The sequence below is a fragment of the Acartia tonsa genome, chromosome 5 (assembly GCF_053477335.1).
Source record: "Acartia tonsa isolate MP-2025a chromosome 5, ASM5347733v1, whole genome shotgun sequence".
Classification (NCBI taxonomy): Eukaryota; Metazoa; Arthropoda; class Copepoda; order Calanoida; family Acartiidae; genus Acartia; species Acartia tonsa.
In genome coordinates, this window is record NC_137264.1 from 43,289,100 (window position 1) to 43,305,922 (window position 16,823).

Here is a 16,823-nt window from a genome sequence, read left to right on the forward strand (position 1 = left end):
ATACACAGAATAAATTATCAATGGCAGGCCAGTATACCTTTTAATTGACCAATGGTAGGCCAGTATGACAATTTTTATAAGCACTATAAAAAGCTGTGTTTTATCCATAAAAGAACTAAGATTTAGGAGGAAAGGAGGTTAAAGCAGCCTATGAATAAATTAGATGTTACTGTTACTGTATCCTGTAACTCTACCATGTATATATGTATAGTATTCCTCACTCAGTCTGCCTGTATCAATATCTGTAACTCTAATAATATTATTGTTTAGGTGAGATGGAGCTAATATCAGCTGTATGCTCTGTATCCTGTACCTCTAATATGTCTATATGTATAGTATTCCTCACTCAGTCTGTCTGTATCAATATCTGTAACTCTAATAATATTATTGTTTAGGTGAGATGGAGCTAATATCAGCTGTATGCTCTGTATCCTGTACCTCTAATATGTCTATATGTATAGTATTCCTCACTCAGTCTGTCTGTATCAATATCTGTAACTCTAATAATATTATTGTTTAGGTGAGATGGAGCTATTATCAGCAGTATGCTCTGTATCCTGTAACTCTACCATGTCCATATGTATAATATTCCTCACTCAGTCTGTCTGTATCAATATCTGTAACTCTAATAATATTATTGTTTAGGTGAGATGGAGCTAATATCAGCTGTATGCTCTGTATCCTGTAACTCTACCATGTCAATATGTATAGTATTCCTCACTCAGTCTGCCTGTATCAATATCTGTAACTCTAATAATATTATTGTTTAGGTGAGATGGAGCTAATATCAGCTGTATGCTCTGTATCCTGTAACTCTACCATGTCCATATGTATAATATTCCTCACTCAGTCTGTCCGTATCAATATCTGTAACTCTAATAATATTATTGTTTAGGTGAGATGGAGCTAATATCAGCTGTATGCTCTGTATCCTGTAACTCTTATATGTCTATATGTAAAGCATTCCTCACTCAGTCTGCCTGTATCAATATCTGTAACTCTAATAATATTATTGTTTAGGTGATATGGAGCTAATATCAGCTGTATGCTCTGTATCCTGTAACTCTAGTATGTCTATATGTAAAGCATTCCTCACTCAGTCTGCCTGTATCAAAATCTGTAACTCTAATAATATCATTGTTTAGGTGAGATGGAGTTAATATCAGCTGTATGCTCTGTATCCTGTAACTCTAATATGTCCATATGTATAGTATTCCTCCCTCAGTCTGCCTGTATCAATATCTGTAACTAAAATACTATTATTGTTTAGGTGAGATGGAGCTAATATCAGCTGTACGCTCTGTATCCTGTTACTCTACCATGGCCATACATATAGCATTCCTTACTCAGTCTGTCTGTATCAATATCTGTAACTCTAATAATATTATTGTTTAGGTGAGATGGAGCTAATATCAGCTGTATGCTCTGTATCCTGTAACTCTACCATGTCAATATGTATAGTATTCCTCACTCAGTCTGTCTGTATCAATATCTGTAACTCTAATAATATTATTGTTTAGGTGAGATGGAGCTAATATCAGCTGTACGCTCTGTATCCTGTTACTCTACCATGGCCATACGTATAGCATTCCTTACTCAGTCTGTCTGTATCAATATCTGTAACTCTAATAATATTATTGTTTAGGTGAGATGGAGCTAATATCAGCTGTATGCTCTGTATCCTGTAACTCTACCATGTCCATATGTATAGTATTCCTCACTCAGTCTGCCTGTATCAATATCTGTAACTCTAATAATATTATTGTTTAGGTGAGATGGAGCTAATATCAGCTGTACGCTCTGTATCCTGTAACTCTACCATGTCCATATGTATAGTATTCCTCACTCAGTCTGCCTGTATCAATATCTGTAACTCTAATGATATTATTGTTTAGGTGAGATGGAGCTAATATCAGCTGTACGGTCTGTATCCTGTAACTCGACAATGTCTAAGTGTAAACAGGCAGGGCATAAAGATATGAAAAATGTCAATTTCAATTCAAGATGAACGTCTGTGTGACCAATAAGAGATCAATTTAAATTTTTACCCAATAAGAGAAGAGCATGTGTTATTGTTTGACCAATCACAGATCAAGTTCAGAATTTAAGCCAATAATAGAAATATAACTTTAATTATAAAAACTGGTTTTAAAATCTTTATTTATGTCCCTCAGGGGGGCGACGATGACGAGTATGGGGTGGACACCACGGGGGCAATACCTCCTCTCATAGACACTATGTTTGTCAAGCCCCCAAACAAAGGGGGAGATGCCCTTCCGCCTCCGCCCCCACAAACCAATGGTAAATATATTTTAAAATATGATAGCTACTTTAAAACTTAAATTTTCTGAAAAATCTCTCTTACAAATCCCCCCCCCCCCCTCCCTCTAAAAAAGGAACGGTCCACAGAAATTGTCTTTGATTCAAAATCCTTAATTTTGTTTATATTCCTTTCTTCCTGTTTGGCTGTAGCTGGAATTTTCTCAATTTCTCAGATATCTCAAATCAAATTTTACTTATTTTAGGTCTTTCAAGAAGCAATCCTGATTTGGTCCAGGTTTCACTTTAATTTTATTCGCGTAGCTACTCTATAATTATCTTGGTTTTATAAGTATTTTAGACTTTCGGTAATTGTTTTCGTGCCTTTATATTTTCAAATATGACACAAAAAATCTACATTAGTTGTCCTTTTTCAAAATATATTTTCTTGTCCATTCAAAAATCAATGCTTTTTTGTGATTTGTGAAATAAATATAAAAAAAATGTCTAGACGGTCAAAAAGCGTAGTTATTGAAAGAATAATTTATAAGAAGTATTACAGTGAATTCAATCAAAAAAGGTTTTTGATGTTTTTTGCGGTTGGGTAGCATCTCCAGAAGTTTCCTTTTGCCTTACAATTAAAATCTTTTTTCAAGACTTAATTATACATTAGAGTAAAACGCTAGAGGCGGAAGGGGTTAAATAACTGCATGTCCCCATTCCAAGGACCATGTGCCAACTCTCAATTGGGTCTTTGAAAATTAACCAATAGTGTCGGGAATATTAACACAGCCAAGTAGCAGAAAACAATTTGTTAGTAGATGAAAAAGGTTCTTGGAAAGGGGGGGAGGCAGGTACTTATCGGAATATACATCTATATAACAGATCTATTATTTATACGGTCCATCTAAGAGAGAAACTTTTATTTTTACTGTAAAAAAAAATATTTTAAGGACACAAAATCTTGGAACCGAGAAACGAGCGGTCAACAGTCCAACAAAGGGGGCCCTGGAGGTCCACACGGGGGCATGAACGGGTTTCCGCCGGGGGCCGGGATGGGATATCTACACGGGGGAAATTATGCGCCCCATCAGTATTTCCCCCCTCCTGGTTTTTATACACAGGTATGGTGGTAACGTTGACATATACCCTAAAAGTGGTTGTTGTTCACTGAAAAAAAAATTTATAATAAAGAAAGCATAGTTTTTCGTTTGTTTATTTATTACTTTCGGTTAGGTTACGTTAGGTAATGGGTAGCCCTGCAGTTAAAGACCTCGCATGGATAGGGCACAGAAGAAAAAAATCCCCCTCACCTCCTTATTAATTATTCGTTTAAAAATTAGGGGTGTTTTACAGTGCTCAACAGACACACTAAGGATCTTAAAGCATCTTAATTATTATTAATGTAAATTATGAGTATTAATGTTAGTTTGACTTAAGTAAAGCATTTGATTTTAGAGCCAGAAAAATTAATAAATCACTGAGTGAGGGAGAATGACAATGTACTTTAAATTAAGCTTTACCAAAACCTTTATGATTTTGTTTGTGTCTTTTGTAGCTTAATACTATCATACAAAAGATGTACCAATTTTTATTATTTATTTATTTTATTTTTTTTTAGTATCTGACGGCAAGTGGTGTGCAAGGATTTTTCCATCCTGGCATGAGACCACAAGATTTTACAGGGTTAAGGTAATTCATAGATGTAAATAGATATATGTAGATAAATATGAGTTGCTCTTTTTTTAGTCCAAGACTTTCCCACCTATTATTCTTAATATCAATATTCTTTACTTACATATCATACTTATTATTTATAAAAGTCTCGTCATTACCTTCAAAATTTTAAATCTTCGAATTCAGAGCCTCTAGATGCATGTATTATATACATTTCTCTACCTACCCATCTAATGTTACAACTTTTTAGGTTTAGCGGACCTGGTAGCCACATAGTACAACAGAATTCTGAAGAAATTAGCGAAACTTTACTCACAGCTAACGGCTTACCAAGTAAGAAATTAAGCTAATATTATTAAAATAAGTATTTTATGGTCTTTTGGCTTCTAGTAAAGAAAGTTATCTTAGGGGTAATTTAATGGAAGGACATGCGGACATACCTAATTTATAGAGTAGCTTATAATTATTTTAGGTGAAAGTTTATAAAGGACATACATCCATAATACCAAGTTATAGAGTAGGTTTACTTTAACTTATCTACCTAACCTTTAAACTTACTATTCATCCATCCATCTATCAATTTATATATCTTACTCCCTCATTATAAGTTTATAAATTAAACAAATACATTCATACACAAGTGTATACAAGTAAACCAATTTCATTTAATATGTGGATTCCATAGCCTGGTTCAAATAACACAAAATACGAATTTTAAGAAGTTGTTGTTAATTCCAAGTTTTTTTGTTTACCAACGGATTTTTAATTCATGACTGAAAGAAACTTTCCTTCGGAATGTGATATTTAAAAAGATATCTTTTTTCAATAACTAGCAGCTACGCCCCTAGAGGCCTTATTGGATGGTGGTGCAAGTCGACCCTCAACTTTCAATTTTAGTATTAAAAAGAAAAAGTAAAAAAATTAGGAGGGGGGGGGGATTTTCTAATATGAATTTCATAACCTAATGTTCATTGTCAGTTATAAGCTGCCCAAGGGAATATTTTTAAAAAACATCATTTGGAAACACTTTGTTTTTGCTGTTTTTTTTAAGATTTTGGACCATGCTGATATTTATACATATGCGTATTGTATATCTGCTTGTGTAAACTTATAATACATCCAGGGATTTAAAAGTAATTGCATTTAAAAAATTTTAAAAATACCACTAGTGAAAATTAATTTCAGATTATGTGATTCCGTATTTCACATCTTTTTATCCGGCCTTCATAAATTTTTAGTGGGTTTAAATTTTTTTTACTTTTTGCTTGTTTAATGGGGTGTATCAGGGGGGTAGACCATTCTGAAGGGGGTATAGAGGGGTGGACACCAAGCGGGGTGTATCCAACCCCCTTATTTGTAATAAAGAGGTGGATCCACACACCTTCAGATCTCTTTCTGCCCACCTTTGATACTATTAAAAAAATTAAAAATACTTTAATAAGGGGTGTCACTTCCTACCATAAAAGAAATTATAAAATTCACTAAAAAGGCTTTAAAAATAATTTTGGTTACAAAGGGTAGCAAAAACAGTATTTAATTTAGTGAAATATATCCCTTCATATCTGTGTAAATAAACTTAAATCATTTAAGGATAAACTATGTTTTGGTTTGTTTAGATGCTTGCTTATCTCAACTTATGGGTGACAGGCCGTTTGTTTAACTGTGTGTCCGTGCAAAATAAAATAATTATTAAATAGGTCAAATATATTATGTTCTTTTTAGAAGATTTTTATTTTCTACTAGATGAAAACCTATAATTATTTTATTGAATTGTATCAAAAAATATTAGCCGTACCCCTTTATAATAGTTTCTTTATTTAAGGTGAAAGAGGAATAGTTTGGGGACCTTTTCCACAACCACTACAGTTTTATCAGGTAGATAATTTTTTTTGATTTATATACTAATACTAGCGTTTACGCCCCTAGAGGCCTCTAGGGGGCACTTGAGGGTTGATTGAGGGTGCAAAGCAATTTTTATTTTAGATTTTTTTAAAGTAAAAACATTTGGGAGGGACTCTTTTTTTTAAAAGAAAAAGAAAAAAATTAGGGGGTGAGTTGATTATTTTCTATGGGGTAATTTCTCTTTGGAGGGTGGATGTACCCACTACCAAACTGAAAGACCTATGAGAAGCCTGTAAAAAAGAAACATGTCGGTTTAGCGGTAAGCGAGATGACAGACAGACACACACACAAAGATCCTTTTACATTATTGTAAGGATTACTACTAGAAGCTGATGCTCTTGAATTTCATAATTAAAAGAAGGGGAGGGGGTGGTGCTAACCTAGGTCTAAAAATAAGGTAATTTGGGGGTTCAATTGGTGAATCAAAATCAAAATTAATGTGTAATATGGCAAATAGTGCAATAGTTTTCCACAAATGTGCAAATAAATAGGTTTTTTTTGCCTATTGTGACCATCAATTTTCTTAATCAATTCCTCAATTAATTTGAACGATTTTAATAGTTACCTGTTTGCTCATATTGTACACGCTCCTAAACCCCTCAAGTATGATTATGCCCAGTGTCCATCCCCTGTACACGTCCAAAACTCATTGAAATTCTGTATGTTTATGACAAGCTGAGTATAAATCACTCCTAACTTTTATCCCAATATGTTCAAGCAAAACAAAGAAATTTTCTTCTTGTATTGGCAAAGCAAAGAAAGAGAGAAGGGGATTATCACCCAGAAAGAGATAAACCTAAAATTCGATTATGTTTAATTTTTAAATTTGAAATAAAGATCTTTTCTGATTAATCCAAATCATAGCAGTAAAATATTTTATGGCTAAAAGATTTTTGTCTTTATTACAGAAGTGAAGTAACATCATTAATATCAAATATGTAGTTATATAATGTTGTAGACTATTAATATTTTTTTTTTCAAAAATTGTTTATGTTTCAAACAAAAAAATATTTTTTTTTAAAGTTTTAACTAAAAAAGCTTTCAAGATTGACTAAAAGTTGCTAAATGAATTCGTACAACTAGCGGCTACGCCCCTAGAGGCCTCTTAAGGTACTTAGACTGAAGGGGGAGATTTTTCCATTGCCGATTTTCTTAGTTGCGTGAAGGTACCCTTAAGATAGTTATAAACCTTTCCTGGACCTTGAAGCTTAACTGTAAAGGAGAACCATACCGGTCCAGCAGTTAGTAAGATATTAAGCAACAGACACACAGACAAACATCATGTTACTTTTGATTAAGGATACACATTTAATTAAAAATAAATAAATAAAAACTCTTATAAAATATATAAAAACAATATTTAGAGTCTTGATGGTTGTTCTTGTTGTAGCTGCGCTTCTTTTGAACACAGAACTGTCCTTGTTTTATTTTATTGAATTGTGTGTGCATTTGTTTATTGGTTGCATTGGAATGTTAAGAATGATCATAGGGGTTTGTACAGCAATCATATTGTACTTTGAAGCAAGTCTAAAGATAAAACAACAGATCTATAGCTGAGATGTATAAACAGACAACTACCTCCCTTTTATTTTTAAAGATATCTTTCCTCGGCTTCTAAATTATTTTCTGCTACTTGGCTGTGTTAATATAGGCGACACCATTGGTTGATTTTCAATGACCCAATAGAAGGGTTGCACAAGGTGGTTGCGATGCGGAGATACAATTATTTCTCCCTCTAGTGTTTTACTCTAATAATAAAACAACCAAAAGAAAGTAGAGTCAATAGAGTAATTTGCCAACATGGCTTCGAAACCGATTAATATCCGGTGGATTAGAACTGGTTCTCAGCCATACTGAAGAATCATGTATAGCATCAAATTACAGGCAATTTTTCACAAATATTGAAATAAAATCATAAAACTAACACGAAAAGCTGTCTATAATAAGATACTATAAATAACTGGTACTGTATAAATCTTGAAGGATGGATTTTTCGGTCAAATGATCGTGTACACAATTTATATTGTATTGATGTACATTTGTGTAAAATATGTATTGTATAATGTGTATTTGTTTCTTTACAAGAACGAATTTATGTGTACTGTAATATTTGTTTCGTGTCCAGCGGTTTCAACAAAAGATTTTAGGATCATGGAGAGAAAACTAAGTAGCGGGTTTCGTCGCATTTTCACAGTAGCCTTTGATAGGTTATTTTAGGTTAGGTTAGGTAAATGTTAATGATTGCCCTCACACGGTCAGGAAATTGGCCCCGCAGTAAGACAACAGTTGGAGTATAATTTTGATTATGTTTTAGATTTTAGTAAATTTTCGGCTGGAGGTCCTTGCGCCAAAACCTAAAATTTGATCATTAAAACAAATTACTCAAAATATTTTCGATTATCTTCCTCAGCTTTTACTTTATTATTTTTTTGGGACACACTGTTATATATTTGTTTTTGTTTGTTATTATTCTGACGGTGTTCACTGTATCTTATCTTCTTTGGTAGTTTCCTTTTTTAAAGAGTGCACATCTCAAGTCCCCCTGCCTTTAAATTGTAATTTTTTTATGTTTAAGGGTTCGAATATCTACTTAAAGAAATGACGTTAAAAATGGAACTACTACTGCCATGATCGCATTTCATACACTAGATTTGAGAGAAGGGGGCATTCAAGGCATACTGTCCACATTCAATATTGGGGAATGACCTTGCTCTGTGTTCCTAGTAGGAATATGTTACAAGAAAATAGAAAATGCACTTAATCAAACTATAAAAGCAAATATGATAGAGGCTGAAACAGGCCCAAATGAAATATATTAGAATAAGGACGTTTCTATAACTTTCCCTCTGGATTGAAACTGATTGTGTGTCATACTGAAAAATCATGTATCATAATATAGAATTTTACACAAAAAAGTAAAAATTTGTAAGATTAAGCCTGGACCTACAAAACTAGAGCCGAATAGACTTTAATTTAAGACAATGTAAATAAAAAATAAATCCAACCAAAGAAGATATGTGTAATGACAACTCTTTTTGCTACAATTTTTGTACCTTTTAGTTAATGGGGTGGATCATAGTTTTGTCGCAAAACTATTTTTCCTTATCAAACTTTTTGCGTCTTCTATTTTCTATGATAATGGGATTTTCTTGGCAAAAAAAATGGAAATATTATCATAATTTTAGGTAAAAATAGATATTCATCTTCTAAATATAATCATAACTTTTATAGAATGGTGATAAAGGTACTGTTTCAAAGTTTATGGTTCGATTCCATACAATTTACTAGCATGCTATTGTTCAGCAATAAATTATCTGTTGTAGTTTAAGATCACGCTACCCTCTAGACCGACATGATTATCCTTTACAGATAAGCAAGCTTCATATAGGTCTTACATTTTGGGAGAGTGTACCGGTACTCCAATCTACCGGCTAGTTCTAAAGAATAATAGATACTTTAAAAACATCATAAAATAAGGGGTAGAAGAATCAAATAAAAATATGTTTTAAAATCTGTTTTAATCTTTTTAGTATGGAGCGGAGCAGCATACAAAAGATTGTCCAAGAAACAAAACCTATACAGCTTTACCCCAGGTAAATCATATCAATCGATATATAATTACTTGGATGTTGCAGCAGATTTTCCCGTTCTCCTGATAAAGTATCTGGCTAAGATAGTGAGCCTCAAAATGAGGTTCATATCAGCAAGCTAAATTGACGAGAAATTTCCCACTGTCAATATTTCCAGGTATATTCTGAGAGAATGAAACAGATATGGAGATTTAACAATTTGTGAAAAAAATATAAAAAATTGTATGACTTCTTTATTTATCAACGCAGTATTCTGTTTTCTAAATCTTATAAATTTATTTATATGGGACAGAATAATAGAATCAAATAAAGTAAAATTCAACTTTTATATAAATATGTGCATAAAAAATTGAATAAATCCATAAATCCAGCAAAAATCATATTAGAGAAATTACGAAAAAAAGAAGTATCAAATGTGAATATTGAATTCAAATTGTGAAATGTCAAAATTGAAGAAAAACTTATATTTATATTTTTCTGTCCATATTCTAAAATAATTTTCAATTGCTATTTATTTGTATGTAAGGATTTATTTGGCGAATCTTCTCAATACTTTTAGATATTTACTTTTATCTCCAAGACCTTATTTTACTACATTATTTTTTTTAAGTTATCCTCTCCTTTCATAGATTTAATACCTTAATTTGACAATGTATAAATTTAACTTTTGGCACAGTGCTCTTTTGATGTGTGCAATTCTATAAAGGACACTATTTTCAATTTTTTTCTAAAGATTTGAGTATTATAATTCAAAATAAATTATTTTTTAATATAGCTGTTCAATCAGCACTACTTGTAATTTCCATTGTCAAGTTTTGACAATTTTGACATTAATTATTGCATGAAATGCTTAAAAAGGAAACATTTAATGTAAAAATCTTAATTACAATCTACATAATGTTAGCTTTAAAATTGACTTTAAAGTTTTTTACACTTCTTGCAGAAATCCTTTTCGTGAAGATTTCTTTGAAAACATCTAACTCACAAAATTTATAATGAAATCAAGGATTTTAGGGAAAAAAACTGTTTAATCAGGCTCTTTAAGATAGATTGTAGGAATATTTGTTAGGATTTCCTACAATCAAGAGCCTTTTTTCCGTTAAACTTGATATTTTCTTTAAACCTGGTTATTAATCCTTCACTACTTACGATGTGGATATCCTTAATACAAAATTTATCTTTTGACAAAATGAATGTCCTTTTGATATTAATTTCCAGGGAGTAAGGGAGGGGACAATGGGCAGTTAATTCAATTTTATAGTTGTGACCCTTTAATGTTGAAAACCCAGATATTTCCAGATAAAACAAGTATTTGCAATATAGCAACCTTTAGTGGAAATTTTTGACTTTTTGAATTGTTTTTAATTCGAAATGCACCATCCTTAAACTGATGCTATACTACAAGCCTTTAATTCTAGAGATCAAAACCCTTGTTTACAGTTCATTTCCATAATTGTTATTATCTAAACTTCGGAAAATTAAGGAAACATACCATTTTACTTTTACAACATCTTTTACCCAAATTTTTTTATTGTATTTATTAAAAAGCTTAGACATGAAAAAGCCTTTAAATAATTATATTACAAAACTTACTAAAACAATTACCTTCCTACAGAACTTTTAACTCAAGTTATTTCATTTAACGAAATAAAAATGAGATACCTTGCGTCAAAATTTCATACTACATAAATAAAATAGTTGAGAACATAAGTACATCTTAATTTTAAAGATCTTAAGGTTTAAGTAACATATCTTAGGATAACTGGTAGCTGCGCTCCTAGCATCCAGGACAGAAAAATAAAATAACACCATCTTGAGATTTTAATGATAAACAAACCTTGAACAACTCAGGACTTCGTGAATTTTCCTTAAAATTTTGAAATTAATCGGATCATTGATTACAGAAATAGTAAGCTAAAGACAAAAAACTTTTGCCTTTACATTAAATTAATAAGAAACATCTAACATGTCTAAAGTAACGAAAAGAGCTAACCGTTACGGACGTACAAATGTGCGGGACCTAATTATAGGAAGGCTTTGCTCATAATAACTAATAATCTTAATATAATTTCTTTCTACAACGCACTAATCGGAATGAATTTACATTAAACAAGAATTAGATATAAAAAATGTAATGATTCAATTTACAAAATAATTTTCAAAATCAAAATATTCTGTCTGCTTGTTATTGTTTATCTTTTTGTTGACGCGCTAGTTTGCCGCGAGATTATGCATGATTTTGCGTGACGTCATTCATAATTGGTCCCCAAGATTGGTTAGAAACTGCTAAATTCTTGCATGTTCCCTTTAAGCCAGTCCCCAAAGTCTGAGACTCCTAAAAATTGAATATTCGATCCATTGTCCCCTCCCTTACTCCCTGATTAATTTCTGTATTATTTAAATATATGAATCATATTTGAAATATCTGCATCTCTGTAGAGTGTCCATATTTAATGCTAGAAAAATGTACACAGCAAACTTAATAATATTAACCTTAAGTAGCGAAGCAATTACATAGAAAACTGTATCGCAATTAAAATGAAAAAGAGAGAATGAAACTAATTAAGACTGTGAAGAGAGAAACTTTGTTAAGACGGTGTCAGCAAGTTACATACTTACTTTCGAACTGACCAATTTATTTAGATGTGAAATTGGAAAGAAATAGATGTATAATTGACAATTTTGGATGTTTTAATGCCCTTGTTACATGTATATTTGTCAACACACCAACGATATATATAGCAAATTATTGTCGAATTTACATCTAGTCAAACAATTTTGACAAAAATACATCCACTGTATTTCTGCCAGGTGCAGGAACTGCAACGTTCCAAGTAGGTATGATACCAAAACTTGTATCTAAATATTTCCTATTCTTAAATATATCTAATGTCACAAAACTGATTTAAAGTCGTGATTTAATTAACATGATAAGTTTTAGATCATATACTTTAAAAATATTGAAATTACAAGAAATGAACAGCTGGTAAAAAAATTTTTTAAATCCTATAATAAATATAACTTTAATACATGGCTTTTACAATATTACATACAAGAACAAAATTGAATAATTCAAAGATTTATTATCAAAATTTATGTTTGCAATAACTCTATCAGTGAAATATTTCTTTTACAACTATTTATTTTTTGCTAATATCTAATTTTTAAAGAAACAAATTTATAAGATATCAGATATCTTTAAAACACAATCAAAATGTTGATTCGACCATTCAACCGAATAGTGGATAAATTGAGAGTTATAGGGACAATAATTGCCTTACATTTCATCCCTCAAACTTTTGCATCCCACTGAGCTCAATACAAGGCAGTAGGAAGGAGAGACAGACAGATACCTCCACTTGTAGAGAGCTTTACCACTCAGAAAAACTTCTAGAAATGTCAAGTTTAAAAATTTTAAAACATTGGAGCTTTTTAAAAATTATTTATATTTTTTAGGTTCGGAATGGACCACCCAGTGACGCTAATTTCTACCTAGATTATCAAAATGGGTAAGTTTTGTTTTACTTTACCATTTTTCAAGTTAACTTTTTCTAGAGTTTAGAATAGCCCATGGAAAAAATTTCTCTTGTGGTAAATTTATGCCGTTTCATTTCAGACCTTGCTGAACAATTCCTGGTTAAATAATCCCTACACGTCCAATATTGATGATATTATACAAAATATGATTATTGAATAACATATTTCAATGGTGATGGTACGAATAATGTAGCTGGACAAAGTGTCTCAAAAATCAGCCATGTGACGTCATAAAAATGAGGGAGATGAGAGGAAAAGTGGGAAAGAAAACAACAAAAATGGATTTTTCCTTATTTTTATGACGTCACATGGCTGATTTTTGAGACACTGTGTCCAGCTACCGAATAATGGTTTCTCTTAAAAGAATAGTTCATCCATATTTAATATCCTACTGTTTATCTATTTATGAACAATGAACAGCGATTTTTTCAGATTCAGAAATCATATTTTTTTCTTTGTTTAAAGTTAAATAACTCTTATATTAAATTAACTCTATAGTTATGAAAAAATCAAAATTACGCAAGAAATTAATTTTTAAGAGCTATAGAAATAAAATTAATAATGATCCTCTCGACTAAATTAAGTGGGTTAGAAAAGAAAAATATTCTTGGAAATAAAGACGATTACGACCATTAGTAAACAAGCCAAGTAATGAGAGCGACAGAGAGAAAGAGAGTGGAAGAAAAAAAATAGACGAACAAAGAGAGATAGAAAATTAGAGAGGGAGAGTGTAAAACAAAACAAAAAATTACAATGCATTTATACGAGAGATATATAGAGATAGATAAAGAAAGAGAGAGGTGGAGATAGAGAGAGAGAAAGAGAGAAAGAGAGAGAGAGAGAGAGAGAGAGAGAGAGAGAGAGAGAGAGAGAGAGAGAGAGAGAGAGAGAGAGAGAGAAATGAAGGGAGAGAGAGAGAGAGATAGAGATTGCTAGTGAACCAAATATAGAGAAGAATAACAAAAGAAAACGACAGAAAATCAGACAGAGAACGACTAAACTACATAACTTTTGTGTCACTTTTGAGGAAGACGATTCCTATAAGCCGTCATATAAAGGGAAATGAAAAAGGGAAGGGGGGAAGAAAATTTCTTCAAAAGAGATGGGAGAAAAGGGAATCGGCTTCCTCAAAAGTGACACAAAAGTTATGTAGTTTAGTCTTTCTCAATTAGACACAATCCCTTGTAAATGGGATGCATAGCACTTTTATACATGCATTTCTGATGTAAATGACAAAATACAGTTATTTCACTGACAGTTTAAAGACTACCAATTTAGTCACTTTATTAATTTAGAGACTATTTATTTGATATTTTTTCGCTTTATTAGTAGCAAAGTTAGTCTATAATCATTCTCTTTCCCTCTAATAATTATGTAGCCTCAATAACGCTTCAAAGGGCTTTGCTACTATCGAGGACTATCTTTGTTAATAGCGTTGCTACTCTATAACTATTAATTGTCCTAACTATTAATAATTGTCTTTTCCCTGGAATAAAGTAGAAAAACTGAGGTAAAGAAAAATGATTCCAAATTCTTGTTTTTTTCGAGGGCTTAAACTAATTTAATTGAGAATTCAAAACTACCAAATTTTAAAGTTAATAGTAGCGCAGCTTCAATATAATGTAATAACGTTCTAATTATTTAGTGGTAATTCCTGTCATTTTGCGGTTTTTTTATGAAAAAAATAAATAATTTTTGATTCTTAATTTTCTTTAAACTGACTTTAAAACGCAAAAAAGTTATAGTGCCTTCTCCTTTGTAGGTTTTAAGCTATTTTTTTATTCTTTGAGTTTCATAGAAACATTTTAATTTCATTTGTCCTTATACTACATTTATTTTCTTTCTCTCTCTTTTTTTTCTCCTTCTCTCTCGAGCTCCTTTTTTACAACCCTTTCTCTCTCTCTCCTCTCTCTTATTTACTTCTATTAGGTGCAAAGCATCTCTTAAAGTAAATGCTTCTTTGAATTTTTAGTATATCAGCTCTAAAACTATCAGTATATCACTTGTCACACGAACACATACACTGTCTTCAGTCTTTACAAAGCTCCTATTAGTTTTTCATGCAGTATCTATGCAGTTTTTTATTAACCTGTTTACAGTATCTACATTTCGTGCTTAAAAAGGGGGTATATTATAGCCTAAAACCTGTCTTGGACCATCAATAACCTCTCTCTTTAATTACTTGCTGTTGGATGTTACTTACAGACATAATTGTCCTTGTTTATGTAGGCTACGTGCCTGTAAACATTGATGTCCTTGTTTCAGTTTTTGTAAAAGAAAATGAGAATTTCCATCATCATTTAATAAGAAAGAAGAATTATGTTTTTGTGTTCAGCTTGGGTTTTCTTTATTTACAACTATAAATGGTTTATATAAAATTACAAGTCAGAATTGCCTGGAGTGCTCTCTACATTAGATTATTACAGAATACCAATTCTGCTGAAGGATAGATGCAAGAAGAGCTTTGGATTAGTTTGGCAATTAAAATAAAATATAAAACTTTTAGAATTATTATATTTTAAAAATGAGCCATTTATTGGATATTCAGTGATTAATTACACATAAAAGCTTGCAGAAGGGAGACGTACACAGCTCCTTAGCAATATTGGGTCAAAAGACTCTACCCCCCTTCAATCCTCTAATGAATCCATCTAAATTTAGCCTAGGGGTATGCCAAGTTATAAAAATCACACAATGAATATTAAAAGTTATGAGGTGATTTGTAGACTTGTAATTTTGTTGATATTAGATCTCGAATATAAGAATTACAGGTTGAAAACAACGTCATTTGTTATGTTGGTTTATTACAATCAACACCTCTCTACAATTTATTTGTTGGTCCGTAGATTTTAACGTAAAATAGATTGTTGCAGGGAATTTGATATTAAAGCAAAAGGTCCAAAGATCCTGAGTAAGTAAGATTTAAATGACTGCGTCTTCCATGTTTTGAAGTACATTGCTCATTGTACATTCCCATAATTGCTTAGCCCTTTGTTTTTTTCAGGGAGGGAGGGGAAATTGTAGAGAAAATTACACTGGTACCCAATCCATTAAAACCAAAATTATTTTGATTGGTTGGGTCCAAACTATCAGTGTTCGAACTTTATAACCAATAATACTAACAATGGGGTATCAGTGTTATCATCATTGGAGATTTATATCAATTTATCGTAAATTGTCTTATCCCTTAGATTCCTTATTCATTCATATACAAATACACATGCCTACAGAATTTTTCATCCAATTTTTGCCTCGCTACATAATTGTCCTTGTTATATGAGGATTAATCTAATTCTGAGAATAAAAGTTTAGGTTTAATAACAAAATTAAGTGGTTCAGGTTTTAACAGTTGGCAAGTTGGGCATGTGGTTATTTTATTCAAATATTTTTTTTTTATTTTTGTCAACTGCAGCGATCATATGACAAAAGACAAATACAAATTCCGTCTGTCCAAGAAACTGTTTTGGAAAAACGTAATTTTCTTGGCTGTTACTTAGGAATTACAACGGAAATTTTTTTGTGAGGGAGGGAAGTGTTATTTGTTTGGCTTTTTTTTAATAATCTTTACAAGTACATCAGTTTTGTTTAATATTTCAATAATGGATATTTTTAATCCTTTTTTGATTACAACTTATTATTTTCAGAAACCCTTTCTCTCCGCCGCAGTTTTACGCCAACAGTTTCTTCTCCCCGAATTCTTTAGCGCGGGGGGGAGGTATCCACCCGCCCCCCATCACCTCGTCTGCCTTCACCCATCCCGCCCCGCCGCCCTACAATCCGCCCCCCAGTGTTCAGTCTTGGTCTATGGAGGTACGTCCGTTTCGAAGATCTTAATAGTGCCTATAAAAAAATGTCGTC

The 16,823-nt window shown here is 31.8% G+C and overlaps 1 protein-coding gene across 5 annotated transcripts in view; it reads left to right on the forward strand.

Annotated features, from left to right (window-relative positions):
- Nucleotides 1–16,823, forward strand: part of LOC145319582 (uncharacterized) — a 189,079-nt gene that overhangs the window by 136,859 nt on the left and 35,397 nt on the right. For all 5 annotated transcript variants that reach the window (XM_080161791.1, XM_080161789.1, XM_080161792.1 and 2 more), the window contains exons 22-31: nucleotides 1,896–1,963; nucleotides 2,175–2,301; nucleotides 2,526–2,557; nucleotides 3,213–3,383; nucleotides 3,881–3,951; nucleotides 4,187–4,269; nucleotides 5,759–5,811; nucleotides 9,369–9,431; nucleotides 12,885–12,937; nucleotides 16,610–16,775. In XM_080161791.1, the coding sequence (XP_080017917.1) occupies nucleotides 1,896–1,963; nucleotides 2,175–2,301; nucleotides 2,526–2,557; nucleotides 3,213–3,383; nucleotides 3,881–3,951; nucleotides 4,187–4,269; nucleotides 5,759–5,811; nucleotides 9,369–9,431; nucleotides 12,885–12,937; nucleotides 16,610–16,775 (887 nt within the window). The remainder of the gene's footprint in view (nucleotides 1–1,895; nucleotides 1,964–2,174; nucleotides 2,302–2,525; nucleotides 2,558–3,212; nucleotides 3,384–3,880; nucleotides 3,952–4,186; nucleotides 4,270–5,758; nucleotides 5,812–9,368; nucleotides 9,432–12,884; nucleotides 12,938–16,609; nucleotides 16,776–16,823) is intronic.